We start from the raw sequence: 26,077 nt of genomic DNA on the forward strand, positions 1-26,077 counted from the left end.
TTTTATAGATGAGGGTTAAAATTAGACCAACACAATAGTTAAGGGCTAAAAGTCGACTTAATAAAAAGAAGAAGAAGAAAAAGTAATGCGTCCTGCCGGCGTCAGAATGGATTCGTTTTGATTTGGGTTTGAGCTCCGTCGCTCCTGCCATAGTAGAAGTTGCGGATGCGAAAGCCAACGGCCTGGCGCACGGGAGCCGCCGTCGCCGGGAGCGCTAGGTGCGCGTGGCCACTGCTGCCATGGCTTCGGGGCAAGCTGTCGTCATCATTCATCAACCGCGATGGTCGACGAGGCCTGTCTTTGGGGCCGGTTGCCTTCGACGACGGGGAGCCATGCGCAGGAGCCGGCTACCGCAGCCACAGCAGGCCCGCAGCAGGCATGGCAGCGGGCATGGCCGTAGCAGGCATGGCATCGAGGCAGTAGCAGCCGCAGCGCGGGCTTCGCCGGCCATGCGCGCAGCCGCCGTGGCGAGCCGGGCGCGCGGCCACCGCCGCTGCAAACCGGTCCAAAGAATCAAGCGTGGTCTGATCTGGTTTTAATTAGCACGTGGTTTGGTTCAAGAAGCAGAAATGGTGAGGTGGGTTGGATTGGGTGGGCGTTACCTTAAGCATTTGGTTTGGTGGAGTTTTGGGCTGGTGTTCAGCCCATTACCAGGTACAGTAGATCACCCACGCCCGTCGCTTCGTCTCACGCGCCGCCCTGCCTTTCTTCTTCATGGATCCCCGCGTTCAACCCTCGCCGCCCGTGAGCCCTAAACCCTCGTGTTCAACCCTCGAGCCTAAACCCTCGAGCGGGCAAGCGGCGGCGCCAGGGCGGCGTCGAGGGCGCGCAGCGTGGGGATGCGGTGGCCGAGGTCGAGGGCACGCAGCGCGGGGAGGCAGTGGCCCTAGATGTCGAGGGCGAGGGCCTTGAGAATGAGCGGGGCGGCGTCGCGGGATCGAGGGCGATGGCGAGGGCCGGCCTCGGAGACGGCCGGGGGGCTTGGGGGCCGCGGCGCGTGCGCGGGCGAGGGCTGGGCGCCCTGTGCGAAGTGCTGGCGCGACTGGGCCGTGGAGGAGCCGTCGTCGCCGTCGGAGCGGTGCAGCCGCATGGCGGCGCGGCGGGGAAGGGAGTGAAGCGCGACGAGCATGCCAGCGGCGAGGAGGAGATGGAGGCGGTTGGAGGCGTCCCTGTTGCGTCCTAGAATGGAGGAGGTGGAGGCGGCAAGCAGCAGTACGGGTTCCGGCCGACTGATGAGCCTGTCGGGTTCGGCGCCGCCGCCAGGGGCGACGACGTCGTCGACATCCCGCTCAAGAGCGCTTTGCTGCCGTGCACCGCCCCTGCCTGCGCTCCTTCGTCCTCAAGCTCCACCTCGTGCTGTGGCCTGTGGGTGCCGCTGGTGTGGGGCGGTGGCATCTGTTGTAGCTGCCGGTTGAAGGCCTGGCGTCCTCTACGCTGGCGGCGCCTTCATGCCGCTTAATTGAAAAAAAAACCTATTTGTGGTCGGCAGCAGCTCGGCACAACGGACCACCTGCTGCATCCAACCAGAGCCTTGGAACAGAGGTGGTGCAGCTCGACTGCTCCTGCGCTCTTGTCCGTCCACATGAGGTAACCGCATCTGCCATATGAGCTCTGTTTGCACTGTTCTTTGGCTTGTAGTTTACTAGCTTCTATCTATGCAGATTCTTTAACGGCTGAGCATGCCGTTGTTGCCGGTTTGGATGGTGATTATGCGATATTAGATGTGCAGGTTAGTGCCTTGTCCGTTCTAAAAATCCCAACCTTGCATTCTCAATGTTTCACGCTAAATGGCAAGAGTGAACAGACATGGAATTTTTTGTTTTCCCTGTGTGAACTATCCGATTTGCAGCCCTCTTCTTAGTATGAATTACAGGACCCAAACTCAGATGTTAGGATTTATGGCTAGAAACTGAGCTATGCGCTTCTAATCTTTCGGTTCATATAGCTATTGATATTGTAGCAGTGGGGATGTTGGTTTCCATAGGTGACGTTGGGTAAGCCGGTTCCATTTTTGCTCTTGTATTCTACTGAATGTAAGCCTGTCCCATTTGTTGCTCTTGTAGCCTACTGAATGGAACACAGGAGAGAGAAGGATGTTTGACAAATCATGCACAACAATTGTAAGATTGAGGGGCCCATAACTGTTTACTGTTCACTATGTGTATTTGAGATGAATTTAATGTTGCCCTTTTATTATGCGGGCTCACTAATTAAATTAACAATATTTCTTCTTATTCATAAAACTTAGAAATAGCACATGTATGTACTCTACTTGGCTCTTTTATCATTGAAATATATATGTTTTTCAGTTTAGGATCTCCTGGCATCTTTGTTTTTTCATGCACAAGCTTTTATGATCATATAAGTAATAATAGTTGCAACTTTTAATCTTACTATTTTCTTCCTTGTTTCTTGATTCATCCATTTGACTGCAACATCCAAATCTCATGTTCTATTTTTTTATCCTGCTATCCTGTTTTATTTATTTATCCTGATGTCACCATTTATTTTTTTATCCTGGTGTCACAAAAGTCAATACATGTATAGATGAGCGGTTCCTCTTTTGAAGCCCTATATTTCTTGACGTTAGGGAGTTGCTTATGTTTCCTTGTCCCTTGCAGATTGTCCTCATTTTAATCTGAAGCTTTCTTACTAATCTCAGGGCTCCAGGTCCTATAGTTGCCAATGACTCGGTCAATGCTCAGTGCTTTCTTAGGGATCTAATTTATGTCATTATTAGCTTACTACTAGATTAGTGGTCTATTTTTTGTGGACTTGTTTGTGAGTTTGTTTTCTTTCACTAGTTGATTTATTTTTTTAGACACCGCGTAGCGTTAGCACGGGCAATATACTAGTACATGGTAATGTTATAAAACACCTATGTGGGATGTGGCGGCCTGTTTAACGCAAATGAAACTCACGTCAGAATATTAATTAAAAAAGAAAGAAACTACTCCCACTGAGACTGACCTGTGGCGGTGAGGGGGACGGGGTGAAGGCCGCGACCGCAGCGGGAGGAGCTGTTGGCGCGAGGACATGGCGCTGGCTAGGTCCCGGACCGCCTCCTTGGCGGAGGCGGGTGGGAGCGTCGCTGCCGCCATGGGTAAATGGGTGATGTGTCGCCGATCTTCCCCTCCCGGCGGCCTTGGCAAGCGAAATCAAACCAAAACGCCTCTCGCCCACCTTTTGCGGCGTCGTTTACTAATGAGCCAAGGCAAGTCGCCGCGTCATTTTCTCTCCCCTTAGGGAAAAAAAGAAAAAGGGAAGAAAATACTCTACTAGCCGCGTCCTTAAAACCTTATTAGCCGAGACAGAAGGCCGTAGCAGGACTGTCGGCGATGATCCTGATCCAGACTTTGCAGAAGCAGCATTTCTAGCCTCGGAGTCTGGGACGAAAGCTTTGCCATGTTAGTGCTCGCTGCTCAGACTTTTCTGTCCTTTGATTTGAAACTGATGCCCTACCACTCTGCTGACGTCCTCCATCTTGCAAAATTGTATCCGAACTGTAACGGTGACACCTTCAATTCAATGTCCCTAAACTTAATTTGTTATTTTTCTCTCAGTGTACTACTGTTCTCCAAATCATAGTTTATCAAGCGTGGCCAAATAGTTCGCGAAATCATAGTTGAAGGAGAGAGGAAGATGATAGGACTTGCAAAAGACCATTCTTGAAACTTTGTGTGACCAAATAGAGATAAGATGATGATTAGAACATCCTGAACGAATAGGCAAGCCACTGAATGAATCGTGTTTTATGTCGTCTCTACTCTCTAACCTTGACTGGAGAATGAAATAGTCTATATATGTGGATGTGGATATAAGGTCCGCCCTCGCAGACCTTGTGATCTGTAATAACTCATGTGGCCACCTTTCTCCACCGTTGCTTAGCTAAGTAATAGCTGGTTGTCACACAGACCCAGTGGACTTCATTGACGATTTTACCTTTTTAGATACAATAAACCTTGACTATAACAATATTTCTGGGTACAATAATCGTATATTCTATCTTACTAATTAGAGGTAGGGATGCAAGGGGGCTAGCCTGCGAACCCGCTAATAGGCTTAATTTTGTACTGTCCAGGTCTTGGAGGATTATCTCAATATTTGGGATCTAGTGGAGGGCGTGGCCCTGCTGATCAGTTTAGATGGAAGTTAACTCTGTCAGGTACCTACGTACACCAGCAAATCAGCTTATGCTGCTTTCTTTGTTGGGACCATCAAATTTGCTCCATGGAAAAGGATTTGGAAGAGTTGGGCTCCACTCCGGTGCAAGTTCTTCATTTGGTTGGCTATCAATAATCGTTGTTGGACGGCTGACCGTCTTGCTAAAAGAGGCTTGCCCCACTCAGAGGCTTGTCCTTTTTGTGATCAAGAGGAAGAAACCATACAACACATCCTTATGGGCTGTGTCTTCACCAGGCAGGTTTGGTTTTCAATTCTCCAAGCCCTACATCTACCTGCTTTGGTGCCCTCAACATCAGACACCAAATTTTCAAGTTGGTGGAGGAAAGGTCTTCGGCTTATTCCAAAAGATTTGCAGAAGGGGTTCAACTCCTTAGTTATTCTGGTAGCTTAGGAAACCTGGAAACACAGGAACTCTTGTGTTTTTGAGCATGCCAGGCCTAGCATACCAGATTTGCTCCGAGTGATAGCCGGTTTATGGGGGTTGGCAGGAGCTTCTAAATTCCAAGAGTTCCTTGCCCGGTCCCTGTCCTTGGCCGCTTAGATCTGTGGCTAGGTTGGTCAGGGTTTTTGTTGTTGTTTCTGTAAAGAGTTTGCTACCTGTTGGTGGTGTGTAAGTGGGGGTTGAGTTTTTAAACTTGGGCCGGTTCCTGCCGGCCCTTTGGTTCTATTTCTTCTTAATGAAATGACACGCAGCTCTCCTGCGTTGTTCGAGAAAAAATAAGTGACAGGTACTTGACATGACTCCAAAAAATGAAAAAGATTGACGCAAGTGTTGTTTCTTTGATTGAAGGGAGGATCCCAAATGTGATTCAAACCAACAGGTTTGATAGAATTAAGTGGACAACTATAAAAAAGAACAATCTCTGTGATAAGAAAGCTTGAGTTTGATCCTTGTCTTAGCATCTCCTTGCACAACCTAACCTGTGTTTTAGAGGTCTGATCCTATGGATAGTTTCTAAGTGCACGGTTGCGAAGTACAATAACGAAGATGTTATTTTGTTGAATCTGGACCCAAACAGTCCTCGTTTGATAACACCAAATGTGTTGAAAATGATACATGGCATTCCACGGGGTAGAGTTGAAATGCCTCAGGATATTCTTGAAAGTCAACCTGATGAGATTGAATATATCGTCGATTACAAGGACAATGTAACTTCCGGAATGCCATTACGACCATACACCGTGCTTTCCCAATGTTTGAGCTAAAAGGGGCACGGAAGGGAATTGTACTGTTAGAGGTTTATGAAATACATGAATGCATATGCATACATTTGTACATACCTTGATGCCTTCCTTAACTAAATCAACAATATTGTCCACCACTCACATAGTATACTATTGCATTCTAGAGGTCTTCATGGTGTCATTGCCAGTGGTTGCATCGCAATCCTAGTTGTCCAAGAAAAAAAAATCTGTCAGTTACTGTTAGTCATACAACATTGCTGGTCTAAAAAAAAAAGATTTCAAAGATGCTTACAAGAAAGGACAATGGGCTCCAAACGGTCTCACTTTCATGTAAGTTTGTAAACCTTTCTTCAAATGATCAATTAATAACTTGCACCAAACATTGGCAACTATCTTCTTTATGTCCAAGACCTATGGATGCATAGTTGTCCTGTTACTTTTGATCCTCATGCTATACAGATGTAATTTCTATATCCTGATGTGGCAGTTTTGTGCTCCAGGAAAATCTCAACATATTGACTATGTGTATATCTCATGACCTGGGATTCATCAATGGTAGGCCTACTGCAGCTGTTATTATCTACAGGTGCCTTTTACACTGGAAATCATTTGAAGCTGAAAGACCTCTTATTTTCTACGATGTTATTCAGATTATGTCGTCATGGGAAATAGAGGTAAGCAGGACAAATCTGTTGAGTATTATAACTTATGTTAATTAATATTCTATAAGGTAACGGCACATGGGCACCGAGATTGAAAAAAACAAAAAACTGTCAGCTCTTAGCAAAAAAGTTCACCAATTTCATATTGGGGGCCATCATACCTAACTTCAAAATCAATTCCACATATCATCAGGGTAGCAGAACTTCAAAATCAGAAATAAAGTACATGTAAAGGGGTACGAAAGTTATATGTGACATTCCATTTTGTGCTAGGGGCCAGCCGGGAGCCTGGGCTAGGGCGGCGGCGGCTGTTGGGGCGGCGGTGCTAGGGCAGGAGGGCGGTGGCGGCGTGGGCAGGGAGGCGGAGCTAGGAATAAGGGAAGGAGCAATTGCTCAATTCTTGCTTAAGATTGAATGATTACATCTCCCCTATATTTAGTCCCTATTGGACTTGTTTCCCAAGCAAACCTAGAGGAGGAATCCTTATAGATTTGGACTTCTCCTTCCCAAACCAAAACTGGATTATTTCCTAAACAATCCTGATATCCAATGTTTTTCTAGGCGCTAGGCGCTCTCTAGGCGGTGACCCACCGCCTAGAGCCTAGGCGCGCCTAGGTGGGATTAGGCGTTTCAAGGCGTTTTTCTAGGCGGTAGCTAATATATGCATAAATACGTAAAAGAAAAGGAAAAAATAGCAGATTAATGGTCATAGAATGGGGAGAAAGAGGAGAGGCCCAATAACGGCCCAAGTCTCCCACGCCCAAGTCTTATCCCCTCCCCTCCCAGCCCCGTCTCTCACCCTCCCAGCCTCCTCTGCTCGCGCTCGCTTCCGTCGCTCGCCCTGCGCCGCCGCCATCGCCCGACGCCCGACGTCGCCTCCTTCCCCACCAGTCATTGCCGCCCCCGCCGACGTTACCTCCTCACCCAACGCCGCCTGACGTCCACGCCGCCCCCCACACGTCCCTGCTTTGGCGGATCTGCCCGCCACCACCGCCTGATGCCGCCTCTTCACCCACCGGCCGCCGCTGCCTCACGTTAGCTCCTCCCCCATCGTCTCCCGACCTCCGTGCCGCCCCCACGCGTCCCTTCCCCACTAGTCCTCTTCGCCCACCGCCTAGATGTCCGCCTCACCCCCTAGGCCCCGCGGGAGGCCTCCGCCCAGCGCCTAGTCGCGCCTAGGCGACCGCGGAATGTCGCCTTGTTTTTCACTGCTGATATCTTTTCATAAGCAAATCTCTAATTTATTTTCCTATTTTTTTATCCAACCTCCCATGTATTCCGGATCCCCTTCGGACGCTAGAGGTTGAGGGGCGGCAGGGCCGTGCCCCCTGGTCGCGGTCCCTCTTGTCGTGCACAGGAGGCGCCCTAGGCCAGCTAGGGCCTTGTGCTGGGCCTCGCTAGGCCCGCTAGGCCTGACGTGGGGGTCCATATCGGACGTGACATCTCCCCCCTTCTCCACTCGACGCGTCCTCGCGCCGAATCATTGTCCAAGTGTTGACGTCGTTAGCGGGTAGTGGTTGTGCTATGGATGTAGCCTGGATGCAGAGGTTGGTAGTGGTTGTGATGTGGATGTCACCTGGATGCAGAGGTTGAGGCACCCACGTATCACTGGAGCTCGAATTTTGTTGTCGTGGGTTTGGTCGATGATGAACTCGAAGGAGTAGCGAAGGATGCCGTGGTAGCCGTGGAGGTAGTAGTGGTGTGTCCTTGTTGCTGCTGTAGTGTCGTGCACCTGGTGTGCTCTTACCAGTATTGGCCGATTGATGCCGGCGTCCAAGGTGAAGTAGGGCAGAGTTCGATGAGGTCGCTTATAGCTGCGTATCCTGTTGTTGGCGTTGGGGAGTATGTAGCCCGTCATGTGGCAGCAGATTGTCGTTGTGACTTGTGTTGGTGGTGTCATTGAAGAAGACGGTGGTGGCGGCGGGCACAATGCCTTGTGGCCACGGATGTGTCAGCAGGATGCTCGCCGGTAAGTTGTAGGTCGCCGCTGACATTAATGGCAGTGTATAGAAGCCTACCGTGAGGAGGCGTAGGTTCTCCGTGTGGCCACAAAGCAGAAGAGTCTCCAGTAGATCCGGCAATAGTGGTGATGAGGCTGGAATGTAGAAGCGTCCGTCGAAGAAGAGTATGCCTCGGTCGAAGAAGAGTATGCCTCGGTCGAGAGACTAGTCCCCAGACGTTGCGTTGTTGATGATGGCAAGAGCTATCGTCCTTAGCTCTGGCAGTTGCAATATTTCTCGACGGAGATTATCGAAGACGGCCGCCCGACTGCTGATTCTGTCGAGAGCGTTTGGTTGATGCGGTGTTGTTGCCTAGGAAACGTCGCTGTGAGGAAGAGGTGGTGGGGAACGTGGTCGAGGCACGCCCTGTCTTGGCGCCGGTAGTATTGATATTGGTGCAGGTAAGGCGAGGACATTTTGCAGGGGTCGGCGGTCCTGGATGTTGTTGAAGGTGATGGTGCGCTCGCCCCTTCGGAATTGCATCTCCAGCAACGCGAAATTCCAAAGGATGTTGCCGATGTCGGCAAACCATGGTGTGCCGAGGATGACGTCGACGTCGTTGCTGAAGTAGGGCGTCGATGTGGAACGTCTCGTTGTTGATGTGTAGAGGGATGTTGTAGGAAGCGCTTCAGCAAGTGATTTCGGTGCCACTGCCGACAATGATTGTTGTGTTGATGCGGCGCTCCATGATTCCCACAAGCCTGGTGAAGTTGATGTCAGTGATATTGTGGGTAGCGCCTGTGTCGATGAGGATGCGCATGCCTTGGCCGAGGATGACGCCAGCCAAGAACATGGTGCGCCAACCACGCACACCTGAGTTATGGGCGCCTATCATCATCATGAGGCTGGCGTCGGTGTCGTAGTCGTTGACGAGCATGATGTTGAACAAGTGCTTGCACTTGTGGCTGCGGGTGAATGGCTCGTCGCAGTTGAAGCACAGCCCCATATGGCGGCGCTCCATCATCTCCTCCGGTGTTAGGCGCTTGAAGGGGCGAGTTGGGGCAGCTGGTGGAGATGTAAATAGTGGTACCGGTGCTGCGGGAGTTGTAGCTCAGTACCTTTGGTGGGAGGGTGCGTGCTGTTGGCTGTATCATCGAAGTGGACTTGTTTGAGTCGGCGACGACAGCAGCCTTACGTTCGTAGGCCTGAGCTAGTGACATGGCCATCTCCATATCCTGTGGTTTCTGGAGTTCCACATCCGTCTTTAGTGGTCCGAGTAGGCTGGCGGTGTAGATGTTCACTTGTTGCTGGTCATCTAGTGTCGCGTGGAGAGCCACGTGTGCCAGGAAGTGCTCTGTGTAATCGTCGATAGTGCTAGTCTTCTGGAGGGATGCCAACTCCCCTAGCGGGTTGCGTCGTGTAGGTGTAGGTGGTCTGAAGCGCTCGTTGATGCAGCGAGCGAAGTAGGCCCAGTCGGTGATTGTTTTATCCTGTGTGAGCCACATGTACCATTGTTGGGCGCCGCCTGTTAGATGAAAAGAGGCATACCGGACTTACTCGTTTTCTAGTGTTTTTTTCCTCTAAAAAAATTGCTCACATCGATTAATTCATGATAGTGGATGAAAGGTCCTAAATGGCTAGAGGGGGGTGAATAGCCTATAAACATTTCTATAAAGACACTAGAGCAACTTTGTTAGATAACTAAATGGCGAAATACGTCTTGCTCTAGCTCTACTCAAAAGGCAAGCCACCTACCAACAATTCTAGTTAATTATGATCACTAAGCACTCAATGGCTATGTCACTACTCGCTACACTAGTTTTTGAACAGGTCAGCAGGGGAGTACCCTACCTATTTTTTTTGCTTTTCTATTAAATGAAATAATGGAATATGTACAGTGTTACAAAGCCACCAAGGCCAAAAACTAAAAAAGAGGAAAATATTACATATAGCTATCTCTCCAAACACTAAGTGAAGTATGTCTCTCTGGTTTGGCCTTGGTGCACACCAGGCCAAGCTCCCTCCCTGAACTGCAATTTCCAAGTATTGACATTGGCTTGACCATTATCGAAGATGACAACGTTTCTGGTTGTCCAAAGCACCCAGCAAGCAGTTATGAATATCTCTCTGAAAATAGAATGTCCAAAATTAGTTCTAGCTACAATAACCATATCAAGTGGTGGCAGGCTCAGGTTCCAATTTATAGGGATTCTGTCCCAACATTCCTGGCTGAATGGGCATTCAAAGAACAGATGAAAACATGTCTCTTCTTGATTTGTGTTACACAGCATGCAGCTATAATCATCAAGTGCCATATTTTTTCTCCGTAGCAAGTTTCTTGTATTGAGTCTGTCTCTGATAAGGAGCCAAAAGAAAAATTTATGTTTGCCCAGGTTGCTTGATCCCCAAAGCCAGCAAAAAAGAGGAGAGGCTTCTGTGTGCCCAATTAGGATCTTGTAAGTTTTTTTGCTGCTATATCTTGCATTACCCCAATTATAGGTCCAGACATCATCTATGTTTTCATCCCGGCTCTGTCTTGTAGAAGAGTTTGAATATCAGTCAGTTGCTCAGCTGCTTGGGTGGACAGTGGTAGGCTGAAAGTGGTGTTCTCTTCATGACTGAGAAAAAAATCTGAGGGAGCACTTTGGCTTTTTGGTGAAAGAAAATAACTGAGGATATATTTCCCTGAATGCTTGCCCTGACCAAGTGCCTGACCAGAAGGGGACAGTAATCCCTTTGTTTGGATTGCAGGAGGCAATACTCTCAAATTTATCAAAAAGTTTGATCACATCCTTCAACCAAAATGAGCCTATTAGACTCCTGAGTTGAGGGGGTGTTTGAGTATTGGCATAAAACTTTGTCCAGGTTAAGGATTAAGGAAACCCATGGAGTATCAGCTTGGTTGTAGAATTTGTCCAAATACTTCATTAATAGAGCATTGTTCTGGCTGCCTATGCCAATAATACCAAGCCCACCTTGATCCTTTGGTTTACAAACTGTTTCCCATGCCACTAAGCAAGATCCTTTTCTATTTATATCTCCCCTGCTCCACAGACAGTGTTTCCTATAGATATCAATTTGTTTGATAACTTGTGGTGGGATTTTCAGGCTGCACATGTAGAAGGTAGGCAGAGCAGAAAAAACTGAGTTCACTAGAATCAGTCTGCCATTGTAGGAGAGGAAGTTACTGATACCTGTAAGTCTTCTCTCTATCTTTGAAAGGAGGGGGGAGAATTCCTGTAGGGTGGGTTTAGTGGTGCCCAAAGGCAGTCCCAAATATGGAAAGGGCATACTCCCTACTTTGCAGCCAAAAGTGTTGGCAAGATGGAGGGCTCTGGGTTCAGTGGTGTTAATGGGCACTAAGAAAGACTTGCTGAAGTTGACATGAAGCCCAGTGCTGTCAGAAAAGGACCTTAAAAGGCCCTTCAGGTTGAACAGGGTTCTGGCATCACCGGGGAGGATGAGCAAAGTGTCATCAGCATACTGTAAGATTGGATAATCCCCACCAAAACTGTCACTAAGAGGGTGCTTCAAGGTACCATTTTGCCATGCTTTGTTTACTATTGTCTGCAGCAAATCACCAGCCAGCACAAATAGGAGGGGAGATAGAGGGTCTCCATGTCTAACACCTCTTTTACGATCAAAAGGTTTGCTAGGAATGCCATTTAGTAACACAGTGGAGGACCCAGAGCTCAGGATATTGTGAATCCAGTTGATCCATTTATCTGAGAACCCCTTGTGCTTGAGTCTCTAGGATGACAGGATGTTCCAATTTATCAAATGCTTTTTCAAAATCCAATTTCAAGACAATGATTTCTTTCTTGGATTATGACATAGGTAGAGGAACTGAAAGGCCCATGCCAAGCAATCCTGTATTGTTCTTCCTTTGATAAATCCATACTGGTTTGGATGAACAAGTTCAATGATGACACTTTGTAACCTTGCTGACAAAATTTTGCCATTTTGGTAATGCACTTGAGTGAATAATTCAGTAGGGAGATGGGTCTGAAATCATCAACTGATTCAGGATTCTCCTTCTTTGGTATTAGTGCAATTGATGAAGAGTTGATACTTCTTAGATCAATGTTCTGTGAGGAGAAGTCCTGTAAAAGCCTGATGAAATCATTTTGGATGATATTCCAACATTTCTTGATAAACAGACCATTGAAGCCATCGGGCCCTGGTGCATGGCTATTTGGCAGGCCCTTTATCACCATTTCTATCTCATGTTGACTAAAGTTCTCATCCAAATGTTCTACGCTATGTTGATTCAGCAGGGAGCTGAGATCATAGGCTATATTAGCGAACTCACTGACTCCCAATCTTAGCTTAAATTATGTCCACAACAAATGTGCTTTCTGCTCATGTTCAGTGGTGCTGGTGCCATCCGACTTGACTAGACTTATTATGAAGTTTTTCTTATGTGTTATGGTGGCCATTGTCGACAGAATATCTTCGGCAGTCCTTCGAGGGGTATCCCACGAAGGTAGATTGATCGGGCAGAAGTGTGCATAATCAAGAACAAGAAGGCGACAGAGATACAAGGGTTAGACAGGTTCGGGTCGTCAGCACGACGTAATACCCTACTCTTGTGGTCTGTTGGTTTGTATTGGCTATCGTATGATATTGCGTGTGTTTTGAGAGGGTCCCCTACCCGCCTTATATAGCCAGGGGGTAGGGTTACAAGTCGGTTAGATCTAGGAGATAATCGGTAAGTAATAACAGTTTACAGGAATCACGGGATCGAGCATATCTTAACAGATCTCGTAGCATTTTCAGGATATCACCCTTGATGTCTTGCGGTACGCGCCGAGCAGTACCATGCACCGTAAGTCTTCGTCTTGTGGGCTGGACCACCCTTGACGGCGCAGTCCATGTAGTCTGCCGTGGGTATCCGGGGTCGTACCCCCCACAGCTAGTCCCCGAGCGCCTTGTATCCTTTGAGCAGCGCCGTCTTGAACAAGTCCGACCAGTTTGACGTGAAGCCGACCAGTTTAACTGGTGATCCGAGCAGTGGAAGTCGAAGCCGACCAGTTTAACTTGTGACCTGGGCGGTGAAAATCAAAGCCGACCAATTTAACTAGTGACCTGGGCGGTGAAAGTCAATGCTGACCAGTTTAACTGGTTAGGAGACCTCGGACTTAGCCAAGTAAGGCTTGCCAGAAAGATGTAAGTGGCTCAAGATAAAATTTGAAAATTCTTCCACTTAGGAGAAGTGTAGCCACTTAGACTCCGTCAATAAGGAGGTTAAATAAAAAAATAAGCACTACATTCACCGCCAGGTGAGGTGTACCCACTTAGTTCCCGAGCCTGGCAGTAGGTGAAGTAGTCACGTGGTGCCAGGGTCCAAAGTAGTAGTCTTCAGGTGCTGGCCCAGTCCCCAATGTCGCTGGAAACCAGTGTAGAAATAAATACAGTCATCGCGAGATGACGTGTACACACGTAGTCCCTGAGCCTGCTGGAAGATTTTGAAGATGTCTTGTAGCAGGGTCAAAGAATTTTTAATGAAAGCTTGTCAACATCATCTGCCATGTACTTCACAAGACCCCGGGTGTGCTGCCCAAGATCAACACCCTGATCCGAACAGCATGGAGCAACTTGATAGCACACCGACCACCAAGGGAGTCTCCAGCTTAGTTGGTGACTCTTGCACGAAGAATCCGAACACCGAGGAGTCCCCAACATAGCTGACGAGCCCCCAGCGTAGCTGACGATGAAGCCCATGCGATGAGCAGTTCAATCAACTGGTCGGCGGCGAAGTGAACGCCGAGCAGGAGTGAGTGCCGAGCAGTTGGTTGGCGGTGAAGTCCGTCCGATAGGTGGTCCGACCACCCAGACGATGTTCATCTTGTCCAATCCCTGAGCGTAAGCTTGTTGACTGAGCCGTGCCCTTGCGAAACAAATGTGTAGAATAGGTAGTATATGATGTAAAAATAAAATATATGAACTCGACGATGAAGAAAACAGTGCGGAGTAGATAAACATTATGTTTGTTTGAAGTGATCATATTTTAAATATGAGTAACTTCCTTCCAGTTGGTTCTGTATCGCATCACCAGCCCCGATTAGCCCATACTCCATAGCGTAGAGTGCTTAGCACCCATTTACGCGTAAGAGTATAGGCGTCGCCGAGGAGCCACTGCCGACCACCCATAACGCAGATGGCTGGCGCTCGTGCATGTGTAGGAGTGAGATCGAGAACAGGGCTGTTTCTAGTAACGCAAGTGAGAACGTGGTTGGTCGGCGAGTTGATGAAGAATATCTTGAGTATATTGTAAACATTAAGTTTTCTTTTGTTTATATTTAATATAAACTGTCCGACTAGTTAGTGTGTAGCTGAATCTCTAGCCCTAGCTAGCCTGTTAACCATAGCGCGGAGCCCGTGTGCGTCTAGGAAGAGCAGGGCGTCGCTAAGGAGCCGCTGCCGACCACCCATAACACAGAGGGCAGACGCTCGTGCACGTGTAGGGAGGAGCCGGAGACAGGGCCGTCTCTGGGAACATCCGAGCATCAACATGGCTGTTCGGGGATTTGCCTTAGGCTTAGTTGTATGTCATCTTTAAGATGGTATACATGAAAGAAAATCGGTTGGAGAACAAACATGGACAAAACAACTCGGAGAAAACATCATGGAGATATATGAAGGTTGGGGAATATTTAGAAAAATGTTAAAGCATGACTTAGCTTTAGACAGAACATCTGGTCGGTGGCGTATTGCGTTATCTGGTTGGCGTGTACGAAATTGCTCGGCCCTCGAGCTTTCCGAACTGTCATCATGGCGACGGTCACGGTTGTCATCATTGCGACGCGGCAGGCGATCGGAGCGAGTAGTCCGGGCGATGTTGTCCTTATGTTACTGGTCGGCGACGTGGGCAGCTCGCTTGACGGCTCGGACGGTTCGTTTGACAGCTCGGACGGGTACGCGAAGTCGTAGGCGAATGGACGTAATCAGAGCCTGACGGAGTCAATCCACGTGGGGAGGCGAAGTCCTTGAGCGTGTCCGGCCGAGGTGAGGGCGCAATCCAAGATCTTCCTTGCATGCCTGAGATACGTGAGGTTGCCAGCATCTTTGGTGGAAACGCTGCTCCACATCGCGTTATCGCCGGCTGCCTTTCCTGATTGCTGGTTGTCGTGATCCACGGAAACGATCTTGCGTATCCGATCAGAAATTATGAGCAACAACAAGATGTGATTAGGTTTCTCCCAACCGAATCATGCAGACATACGGATATATCTGGAAGTATAATAACAATATTTAATTAGGAAGCGACTTGACTTAGCTTTCTTAGATTGCTTGACTCCGATCTTGTTGTCGAGTGTTGCGTCTGTTAGAGGCGCATGGTTGGCGTTTCTGTTGACGCGAGCTGTGCGGTCCTCATCGGTTTCTCCATCCCGTGGAGGGCTGTCAATGCTGACATTAAAACTCCCGCCTCCACGGAAGGGTGGAAAAGGAGGTTGGACGGCAGCGGTTTCGGCAACAATCTCCGTAGAGCCCTGGGACTCAGAGTCTGGATTTTCCTCCAGGATGGTGTGGAGGGATTCTTCGGGACGTTGGCCGATTTGCAGCATATTGACAGTCGGCGATCGGGTCGGCGAGAGAATAGATGTCTCCAATCTGGTCGGCGAATTTGTCCCTTAGGGCATCCTGATGGATGGTGGCCGTATCCCCTGGAGTTTGCGATCGGCTTTCGATAGATTGGAACCGGAAGGTGGTCGGTGCCAAACCAGAGTAGAGTGGTCAGAGCCGATTCCGTGAGGGAGAGGCAGTCGACGAGCTTCTGGTCGATCTGATCGATGGATGCGATCAGATCGTCGTTGCCGATCTGCTTCCTCGAGTAGTGGGGCAGCAGACGGCGAGTTGTTGGTGAAAACGACCTCGGAGGCGGTTCCGAGATCGGATCTGCCGTTGCAGGTGTTGGAGTGGTTGGCGCAGAATCGATCTGCACCGGCTTGATGATCTCTCCGTCTCTGTCAGCATTGAGGACCTAGGAGATCGATCCGACCATAAAGATCTGGCCGGGCTTTGGAGAGGACGAAGAGCCTGAAAAGTGTGCCATCTTGTTCGTCATGGAAACAACACGCACATCCCTATCTGGCGCGTCAACTGTCGACAGAATATCGTCGGCAGTCCTCCGAGGGGTATCCCACGAAGGTAAATTGATCGGCAGAGATGCGCGTAATCAAGAACAAGAAGGCAACAGAGGCACAAGAGTTAGACAGGTTCGGGCTGTCAGCACGACGTAATACCTTACTCCTGTGGTCTGTTGGTTTGTATTGGCTATCGTATGATATTGCGTGTGTTTTGAGAGGGTCCCCTACCCGCTTTATATAGCCGGGGATAGGGATACAAGTCGGTTAGATATAGGAGATAACCGGTAAGTAATAACAGGTTATAGGAATCACGGGATCGAGCATATCCTAACAGATCTCGTAGCATCTTCAGGATATCGCCCTTGATGTCTTGCGGTACGCGCCGAGCAGTACCGTGCATCGTTAGTCTTCGTCTTGTGGGCCGGACCACCTCTGGCGGCGCAGCCCATGTAGTCTGCCGTGGGTATCCGGGGTCGTACCCCCCACAGCCATTGTGTGGAAAAAGTGAGTAATTTCATCCCCCAGTTTTACCCATCTCACTGTATTCCTCTGTTTCCAGTAGATTCTTTTAGACTCAAGCAAGGATGCAAGGTGGTCTTTCACTAATGCTTTGAAGGCTGTTTCAAGGTCTGACAAAGCTCTTTGGTCTTCAAGTCCATCCATCAACAGCAGGACCCAATTGCAATTCTAAATTAGCTTACTCAGCTTTGAGAGGTTCTGTCGCTACACTAATTACAATTAAGAAGCTAAGCTACTCAACTAGCTACAACTACCACAAGCTCTACACAAGGTAAATACAAAATGAAAGAGGAGATATACCACCGTGGCAAGTGATCAATCAATGAATACCAAAGAATAACCAAGGAATACAATATGACACGATGATTTTTCTTCCAAGGTTCACTTGCTTATCGGCAAGGTAGTCCTCGTTGTAGCGATACACCCACTTGGAGGTTCATGCGCTAATAGGCTTCACACGCCTAGCCCGCTACCAAATGCCGCACAACCACCACAAGATGGGGATCCACATGCTACGAGCAATCTACTAGAGTTGTCTTTCGTGATCTCGCACGGGAAAGGCACAAGAACCCCTCACAATCCAGAGCCGGAGACAAACACCACCCTCCGTTCAATGATCCTCGCTGCTCCAAGCTGTCTAGGTGTCGGCAAACACCAAGAGTAACAAGAGAAATCCGTAGCGAAATATAATCACCAAGTGCCTATAGATGCAATCACTCAAGCAATGCACTTGGATGCTCTCCAATCTCACCAAATGATGAATCAATCAAGCAAGACGAGTGAGACAAGAATAGCTAGGCTCACAAGGTTGTATTCTCAATAGAAATGGCCAAGAGAGTGAGCCCAAGCCAGCCAACACGAATTTATAGAGGCCCCAAACAAATAGAGCCGTTTGGGTCGTGCAGGGGCGACCGGACTTTGAGGCACGGTCCGGTCCCCCGATGGCCGCCACGTGGCCCTTCGTTCAACGTCGTCCGTTGATCGCCAACGGTCACTTAACTGCGCGTGCAAAGTTTGCTACAGACCGGACTCACTCACTAGGGTCGGGTCGCTTTCTCACACGTGGGTCCGGAGCGATCCAGAAAGGATCCCGAGAGCTCTAGACCGACCGGACTCAGTCCGGTCCAGGCGACCGGACTCGCTCAGGGTTTGGTCCACAACACCCGCGCGCCACCAACACCTTGATCGGACTCACGCGAAGCGCCACCGTCGGCTTCGGTCGCGTCGAGTCCCCAGGGTTCGGTCGTGACAGAATTCACATCGAGAGCTCCCATATGCTTTGGACCGAGTCCAGTGCCGAGCGTCCGGACCCTGACCCTGGGTCCGATCAATTCACTGTGACCACGTGTCTCGCCCGCGCCAATGCCTCTCAACCAGACTCTCCTACGTGGGTCCGGTCGTGCCCCAGCGCAGGGTCCGGTCCGAGTGCCTGCGCTGCCTGCAGGCTTGGGTTGACAACCGGACTCTCCATCCCTAGGTACGGTCCAACCGAAACCAAGGTCTGGTCCACTCTTTCTTCTCCTTTTCAACTCCAACTTCTTCACCCTTGCTCCCTAAGTGCTAACCATAAAGTGTCTCACCTTTGTGTATGTGTGTTAGCATTTTCACAAAGTATTTTCAAGGGTGTTAGCACTCACTAAACTCCGCCTATGGTGGGGCGCCTTTGGTGTCCCAGCATAGCAGGTCCCAAGCGCTGGTAAAGGAGGAGGGTTGTGTTAGGTGTGGCGAGCCAATGTAAAAACTTAGCCACTTAAATGGAGATGAAACCCGAAAGAAAATCGTTGGGGCATAACCCTCTTAGCGACGCGCCATATCGGAATCCGGGTATGGTGTTAAATGGGCAAGGGCCGGGTCGTCACCCCCGTGACGCGCCGTGTCGTGATCTGGGCATGGTGTCAAGTAACCAAGGATCGGGTCGTCGCTTCCTTAGTGGCGCGCTACATCGGCGCCCGGGTGTAGTGAAAAATGAGCAAGGGTCTTCGCATCAGAGTCGACGGGTGCGAAGGGTAAGGAAGCTAGTCGAACCAACTAGGATCCGTTTATGTAGTTGGAATGTAGGGTCACTTACAGGTAAGTTAAGAGAATTAGTTGATACCGCGACTAGGAGGCGTGTAAATATATTATGCGTTCAAGAGACTAAATGGAAGGGTCAGAAGGCGAAGGAGGTGGACAATACAGGTTTTCAAGCTTTGGTACACAGGGACAGTCGCGAATAGAAATGGAGTAGGAGTTTTGATTGATAAGAGTCTCAAGAATGGTGTGGTGGGAGTGAGAAGGCAAGGAGATAGGATTATCTTAGTCAAGCTTGTCGTTGGTGATATGGTCTTGAACGTAATTAGTGCGTATGCCCCCCAAGTATGCCTCGACGAGAGTGCTAAGAGACAGTTCTGGAAAGACTTAGATGGCCTGGTTAGAGCTATACCTAGTAGTGAGAAGCTTTTTATAGGAGGAGATCTTAATGGGCATGTAGGTACTACAAGCGTAGGTTTCGAGGCAGTTCATGGAGGTTTTGGGTATGGTAGTAGGAATCAGGAGGGGGAGGAAGTTCTAGACTTCGCGGTAGCTTTTGACCTGATGATAGCCAACACTTTCTTTAGAAAGAGAGAATCTCATCTAGTGACCTTCAGTAGCGGACAACACTGTAGCCAGATTGACTTTGTCCTCGCAAGAAGAAAGGACAAACGAGCATGCTTGGATTGCAAGGTGATACCAGGGGAGTGTGTTGTTTCTCAACATAAGCTTTTGGTGGTAGATTTTCGTTTTCAGGTGCGTGCCCGTAGGGATAAACAAGCTAAGATTGAAAGAACAAAGTAGTGGAAACTGAAAGGGGAGACGTCAGAGGTATTTAGGGAAAGGGTTATCAAAGAGGGCTCTTGGAAGGAAGAAGACGACATAAACAATATGTGGGACAAGATGGCAACCAACATTCGGAAGGTAGCCTCAGAGGTGTGTGGAGTAACCAAAGGAAGGGGACGCGAGGCTAAAGATACTTGGTGGTGGAACGAGGAAGTCCAAAGGGCTATTAAGGAAAAGAAAGAATGCTATAGACGCTTGTACCATGACAGGAGTGTGGACAACATAGAGAAGTATAAGGTGGCAAAGAAGACTGCAAAGCGAGCTGTAAGTGTGGCAAATGGTAGAGCGTATGAGGATCTTTACCAACATTTGAGTACGAAGGAAGGAGAGAATGACATTTATAGGATGGCTAGGGTTTGTGAGAGAAAGACACGGGACTTCAACCAAGTTAAGTGTATTAAGGATGAAAGGGAGCATCTCTTGGTAAAGGAGGATGAGATCCGACATCGATGGCAATAGTATTTTGATAAATTGTTCAATGGTGAGAATATGGACACAACCTTTCAGTTGGATGACTCTTTTGATGACACCAATAAGCGCTTTGTGTGGAGAATCCAATAATCTGAGGTCAGAGAAGCGTTGAAAAGGGTGAAAGGAGGTAAGGCGATGGGACCGGATGGTATCCCAATCAAGGTGTGGAGATGCCTCGGGGACATAGCTGTAGTATGGTTAACCAAGCTGTTCAACCATATTTTTCGATCGAACAAGATGCCTGATGAGTGGAGGAGAAGTATATTGGTACCGATCTACAAGAATAAAGGGGATATTCAAAGTTGTACAAATTACCTGGGAATTAAGTTGATGAGCCATACTATGAAGCTATGGGAGAGAGTTATTGAGCATCGCTTGAGAGCAATAACGCGGGTCTCTATGAACCAATTTGGTTTCATGCCCGGAAGGTCAACCATGGGAGAAGAAGAAGGACCTACACATGGTTTTTATTGACTTGGAGAAGGCTTATGATAAAATACCAAGGAATGTTATGTGGTGGGCTTTGAACAAACATAAAGTCCCAACGAAGTACGTCGGGCTCATTAAGGACATGTACAACAATGTTGTGACTAGAGTTCGAACAAGTGATGGAGATACGGATGACTTCTCGATTAGGATAAGTCTACATCAAGGGTCAGCTTTGAGCCCTTATTTATTTGCTTTAGTGATGGATGGGGTCACAAGGGACATACAAGGGGACATCCCTTGGTGTATGTTTTTCGCGGACGATGTAGTGCTAGTTGATGAAAGCCGGACAGGAGTGAATCAGAAACTGGAGTTATGGCGGGAGACTTTGGAGTCCAAAGGGTTTAGACTTAGTAGAACTAAAACTGAGTATATGAGATGTGACTTCGGCACGGCTACTCGGGAGGAGGAAGATGTTAGTTTGGAAGGTCAAGTAGTGCCTAGGAAGGATACCTTTCGATATTTAGGATCAATGCTACAGAGGGACGGGGATATTGATGAAGATGTTAGCCATAGAATCAAAGCAGGGTGGATGAAGTGGCGGCAAGCGTCTGATGTCCTATGTGACAAAAGGGTACCACAGAAGCTAAAAGGCAAGTTTTATAGGACGGCGATTAGATCTGCTATGTTGTATGGTGCAGAATGTTGGCCTACGAAAAGACGACATATTCAACAGCTAAGTGTCGTGGAAATGCGTATGTTGCGTTGGATTTGCGGTCATACAAGAAGGGATCGAGTTCGGAACGATGATATACGTGAGAGATTAGGGGTAGCGCCAATTGAAGAAAAGCTTGTCCAACACCGGCTGAGATGGTTTGGACATGTGCAACGGAGACCTCCAGATGCACCGGTGCGTAGTGGAATCCTAAGTCAGGATAGTAACGTGAAGAGAGGTAGAGGAAGACCGAAGTTGACTTGGGTAGAGGCAATAAAAGGAGACTTGAAAGGATGGAATATACCCAAAGACTTAGCCTTAGATAGGAGTGCTTGGAAGACAGCTATTCACGTGCCTGAACCTTGATTGCTTCTGTTGGGTTTCAACTCTAGCCTACCCCAACTTGTTTGGGACTTAAAGGCTTTGTTGTTGTTGTTGTTAGCACTCACTAGAATATAAATGCATATGCAATGAGTTAGAACATCTAGTGGTACTTTGATAACCACATTTCATAATGAATTTCTCCTTTCTTCATAGTACGACTATCTATTCTAAATCCACTCACACCCACTTGGTGTATTGAGTGGCAAAATAAAATGGCCCTATCAAACATACCTTTTCCTTAAGCCTATTTTTTTTCTTTTCTTTTCCAAGTCTAGAGCTTGATCATCATCACATGTTCACCAACATCACCATGGACTTCATCTTGCTCCAACACTTGGTCGTGGACCACCCTAGCTCATTCATCACTTTAGATAAGGATTAGTCCAAGTAGGTTTCATCAATTATGCAAAACCAAACTAGGGCTTTCAGTGGATCCTCTTTGCCGTCGAAGGTTGGGAACGACAACTTGTGGATGCGTGGATGGAGGATTGGGAAAGAGCTGGGTTCTAGTGATTTATGTGGGAAGGTGGTTGGAGCGTGTTCTGGGAAGGTTCCTCCTTGTTGCTGCCAGCGACGAACAGCTTGTTCGTCAGTTCCTTCACGATGTCAGGGATGCCCATTGTTGTGGACGTCTCCTTTTCCTTGAGGAAGGCATGACCGGTGGCCTCCATGGCCTGCTTGGTTGCCTTCTTAAGCTCGTTGGCGGCGGCTCCACGTTCCATCGTTGCTTTTGCTACGGCGGCCTCGGTGGTCTCCTTTGAGCCTTCTTGCTCGATGTTGGTCAATCTGGCGTGTGCATGGCGAAGTTGTTCATGACCTCATCAAGTTGTTTGGTCAAGTCGGTGATTAGGGTCTCGAACATGGCTTTCATCTCCGTGATGGTATTGTTGTCGCCCATGGATGCGATGGTCTCCGAGATACCAGGTGTCAAGGTCTGATGGGGGGGGGGGGGGACAGTTGTTGGGGCGGCAGTGCTAGGGCAGGAGGGCGGCGGCGGCGTTGGCGAGTAGGAGAGGCAGGGAGGCGGAGCTAAGAATAAGGGAAGGAGCAATTGCTCAATTCTGGCTTAAGATTGAATTATTACATCTCCCCAATATTTATAGTCCCTACTGTACCTGTTTCCCAAGCAAACCTAGAGGAGGAGTCCTTATAGATTTAGACTTCTCCTTCCCAAACAAAACTAGTTTATTTCCTAAACAATCCTGATATATTTTTGTAAACAAATCTCTAATTTATTTTTCTAATTTTTTTATCCAACCTCCAGTCTATTTCGGATCCCCTTCGGACGGGGAGGTTGAGGGGCGGCAAGGGTCGTGGCCCCCTTGTCGCGCCCCCCTCTGGTCGCGCGCAGGAGGCGCCCTAGGCCAGCTAGGGCCCTGCGTTGGGCTTCGCTAGGCCCACTAGACCCGACATTGGGGGTCCAGAATAGACATGTGACATACTTAACATTCTAGAGATGCCAAAGCACAAATTAAGAAAATAATTGAATGACTTTCTTCAACAAATCTAATGATATAATTTTCATGTGGCCAGTCAAGGTAGTTTCAAGAGCACAAATTTGAAGAAAAAAATCATTTAAAGAGAATAGAGGGAGTAGTGAACATTCTTGTTCATTCCTACAGGCTCGGGACAGCAATGATAAGTTACCATATTGGCTCTCCAATTCATCCACATTGCTCGTGCTTCTCCAACAAACATTAAAAATATCTGGATTCGCTCCACTACTCAGGGACTAATTGGGAAGATGACTCAGGGACTAATTGGGAAGATGTTCACAGTAAGGCATCTCTCATATCTCTTTTTTTTTTGTGTGTGTTCTTAGCAGTGCTGTTTTAGCTTGAAAATTGCTGATTCATTTGAATCATGTCTTATGAAAACCGAAGACGACTCAAGCATCAGCACAAAAAGGCGGGGGCCCTTTCATTGAAGAAGCTAAGTATCCTGTTCTGCTTTTCAAGCAGCGGCTTACAACATGGCTTGAGAAGTTCTATGGAATGATAAGAGACAATCTGAAAACAGAGATATCTCCACTGCTTGGTCTTTGCATCCAGGTGTGAATGAACTACCAGGATGCTTGCTAGTATTTTGTAACAAAAGGGATTAAACTTCAGGACCTTTTATGATAAAAGCTTATTTTTGCAGGCCCCAAGAACAGCTCGTGCAAGTCTAATTAAAGGAGCTAAATCTCAAGCAAATGCTTTAGCGCAACAAACTCTGAAGGCTCATTGGCAGAGCATTGTGAAAATTTTGACAAACAACTTGAATGTCTTGAAAGCAAATTATGTATGTAGTCTAAATATGAGTTCATACTTATTTCTTTGTGTAGGGATATACTGGCATGTCTTCTACTGTTTTCTTTTGAAAGAAACAAGCCTTCTGTTGATAATAGTTTTTGCAGGTCCCTTCGTTTTTAATCAGGAAGTTGTTCACTCAAGTATTTTCGTTTTTTAATGTCCAGTTGTTTAATAGGTAATATTCCACTCTTTTTTCTCTTTTTCCTTTTCACCCTTTATCTTTTTTTCCCACTGAAATAACCCATTAAGTTCTTCTAAGATAGTCATATCTTGTAGTCTGCTTCTCCGACGGGAGTGCTGTTCATTTAGCAATGGAGAATATGTAAAAGCTGGATTGGCAGAGCTGGCAGAATGGTGCATTTCTGGAACAGAAAAGGTATGAATGAACTCTTCTTATTTTGCCAGGCTACATAATTAATTTTTATTCTTATAGTATGTGGTGTACAAAGTACGCAGGTACTTCCTGGGATGAACTAAAGCATATAAGGCAGGCTGTTTGTAAGTGGTCTATACTGAGAGAATGTTTTACGTACGACTTCCTGGGAGGAAATTGAATAATTTAAATAAGATTGTATTATTAGGTTCTTCATCAGAAGCCAAATAAGACATTGCAAGAAATCACCAACGATCTGTGCCCTGTAAGTGTTTTTTTTTCAGCCCAATTAAAGTTATCTTTATCTACTGTTACGGCCTTGTTGCTCATTCTTTTATTACTTTCAGGTTCTTAGCATACAGCAGCTGTATCGAATCAGCACAATGTACTGGGATGATAAATATGGCACCCACACTGTTTCATCAGAGGTAGTAATGTTATACTTAATTTAATTGCCAGTCCGTTCAAGTTTCATATTTACTGCATGAAACAGTATTGCTATCAATGTTATTTACATCTAAAGATACGCACCTGACGACGATGGAAAAAAAAACTGTAGGTCATCTAAAAAATGAGAGTACGGATGACGGAGGACTCAGAAAATGCAGTCGTCGCTAGTTTCTTGTTGGATGATGACACAAGGTTTATCTCCCTACTCCAAGTTCAGTAAAAATTAGGTTTATTTTTATTTGAGGGGAGTATTATCTAATGCTGTTCATGGCACTTATACAGCCTGTTCATTTGGTCGTGTTTGGCTTATAAGCCATGGCTTATCAGCCAACGAACAGTATTTTTCTCACACTAAATCAGCCAATAGTATTTTCAGCCATGGCTTATCAGCCAAACAAGTTCAAACAAACGGGGCGATAATTACAGTATCCCTTTTTCGGTGGATGACTTATCAAGGTCAGAGACAGAATTCGACGTAACTGAAGTGCAGATACCACCATCTATCGTGGAGAAATGCGCCATTGCCTCCCAAAAACCAAACAATTAAGGCCTTGTTTAGATGCAAAAATTTTTGCAAAATGAGCACTGTAGCGTTTTCGTTGTTATTTGGTAATTAGTGTCCGATCATAGTTTAATTAGGCTTAAAAGATTCGTCTCGTGGATTTCGTCTAAACTGTGTAATTAGTTTTATTTTTTATTTATATTTAATGCTTCATATATGTGTCCAAAGATTCGATGTGACGGGAAATGTGAAAAATTTTGCAAAATTTCTGGGAACTAAACTGGGCCTAAGGACTAGCAACCTGCATCTTGTCCAAACAGTCAAACAGTGTCGAGCTTTGGAACAGCACGGCGAGCCTCCATTATATTGTTCCTTCCAAGCGTTGTGTTACTGTTGTGTTGTTGACTAAACTTTTCAGAATCCACAAGTTTGAACGGCTCAGACAGTTTTTACCTGCCTCGTCCTGGATCCAACAAAGATCAATTGCACAAACTAAAAAAGAAATAATGGTTGATTATATGGCCTCTTAAGATCAGTGCAAGCCTCAGGATAAGGTAACACACCCGGAAAGAAACTGTTTTTTAAAAAGCTCTTGACATTCCTCTGGATTATTGCAGTTGCTCCAAAGCTCCTCTCAGGCTCTCGTGTTTAGCCTATTCGCACATTTTTTTTTCTTGTGCTCAACACAAGAGTGAGCACCGTGAGTACGTGATCCTTTCTGCTTAGAACGGACCTCTTGTTGTGGATATTTTTTTCAGACAAAAGGATTTTTTTTTCTCCGAAAGAATGGCGACTAGTCGCATCTGCTCCGTGTTTTGGGCATGACTGTACAACAGTACGAGGACTTATGCGGTTGGCAACGCGGACCTGATTTTTTACGATTTGACTTTTTTTTTTAAGAAAATTTATGTTTGGCCTTCTGAGATACTTAAACTCATCTTTAACTCTGGGATCGGCGTCAGGATTCATGGCGCCGAAGTAACACGTCTCGACACTATAGATCTTGGCTCTGAGTTGTCTGGCCG

At 47.3% G+C, this 26,077-nt stretch overlaps 1 protein-coding gene across 7 annotated transcripts; it reads left to right on the forward strand.

The window, feature by feature from the left end:
- The first annotated feature begins 200 nt into the window (after positions 1-200).
- LOC136529534 (myosin-17-like) lies at positions 201-25,288 on the forward strand. 7 transcript variants are annotated; one of them, XM_066522608.1, is made up of 14 exons: positions 201-1,587; positions 1,662-2,120; positions 5,535-5,700; positions 5,871-6,044; positions 23,056-23,210; positions 23,317-23,484; positions 23,576-23,716; positions 23,832-23,902; positions 24,004-24,103; positions 24,177-24,225; positions 24,309-24,365; positions 24,448-24,528; positions 24,660-24,742; positions 24,833-25,288. In XM_066522608.1, exons 5-11 carry the CDS (start codon positions 23,178-23,180, stop codon positions 24,329-24,331), a joined length of 585 nt encoding a protein of 194 aa, XP_066378705.1. In that variant the 5' UTR covers positions 201-1,587; positions 1,662-2,120; positions 5,535-5,700; positions 5,871-6,044; positions 23,056-23,177; the 3' UTR covers positions 24,332-24,365; positions 24,448-24,528; positions 24,660-24,742; positions 24,833-25,288. The 7 variants fall into 7 exon arrangements, with proteins under 7 accessions (XP_066378705.1, XP_066378707.1, XP_066378703.1 ...); XM_066522610.1 differs by having other exon boundaries at positions 24,918-25,288; XM_066522606.1 differs by having other exon boundaries at positions 1,662-1,729; positions 2,064-2,120; positions 24,660-25,288.
- The last annotated feature ends 789 nt before the right edge of the window (positions 25,289-26,077 follow it).

Source organism: Miscanthus floridulus, chromosome 19 (genome assembly GCF_019320115.1).
Source record: "Miscanthus floridulus cultivar M001 chromosome 19, ASM1932011v1, whole genome shotgun sequence".
Taxonomy (NCBI): Eukaryota; Viridiplantae; Streptophyta; class Magnoliopsida; order Poales; family Poaceae; genus Miscanthus; species Miscanthus floridulus.

Excerpts from the sequence above, each read along its gene's own strand:
- LOC136529534 (XM_066522605.1), top strand. The coding sequence starts at position 23,178 with ATGACTCAGGGACTAATTGGGAAGATGTTCACA. Across the intron at positions 23,717-23,831 it reads ATGTCTTGAAAGCAAATTAT|GTCCCTTCGTTTTTAATCAG; the intron begins GTATGTAGTCTA and ends TAGTTTTTGCAG. Across the intron at positions 23,903-24,003 it reads AATGTCCAGTTGTTTAATAG|TCTGCTTCTCCGACGGGAGT; the intron begins GTAATATTCCAC and ends CATATCTTGTAG.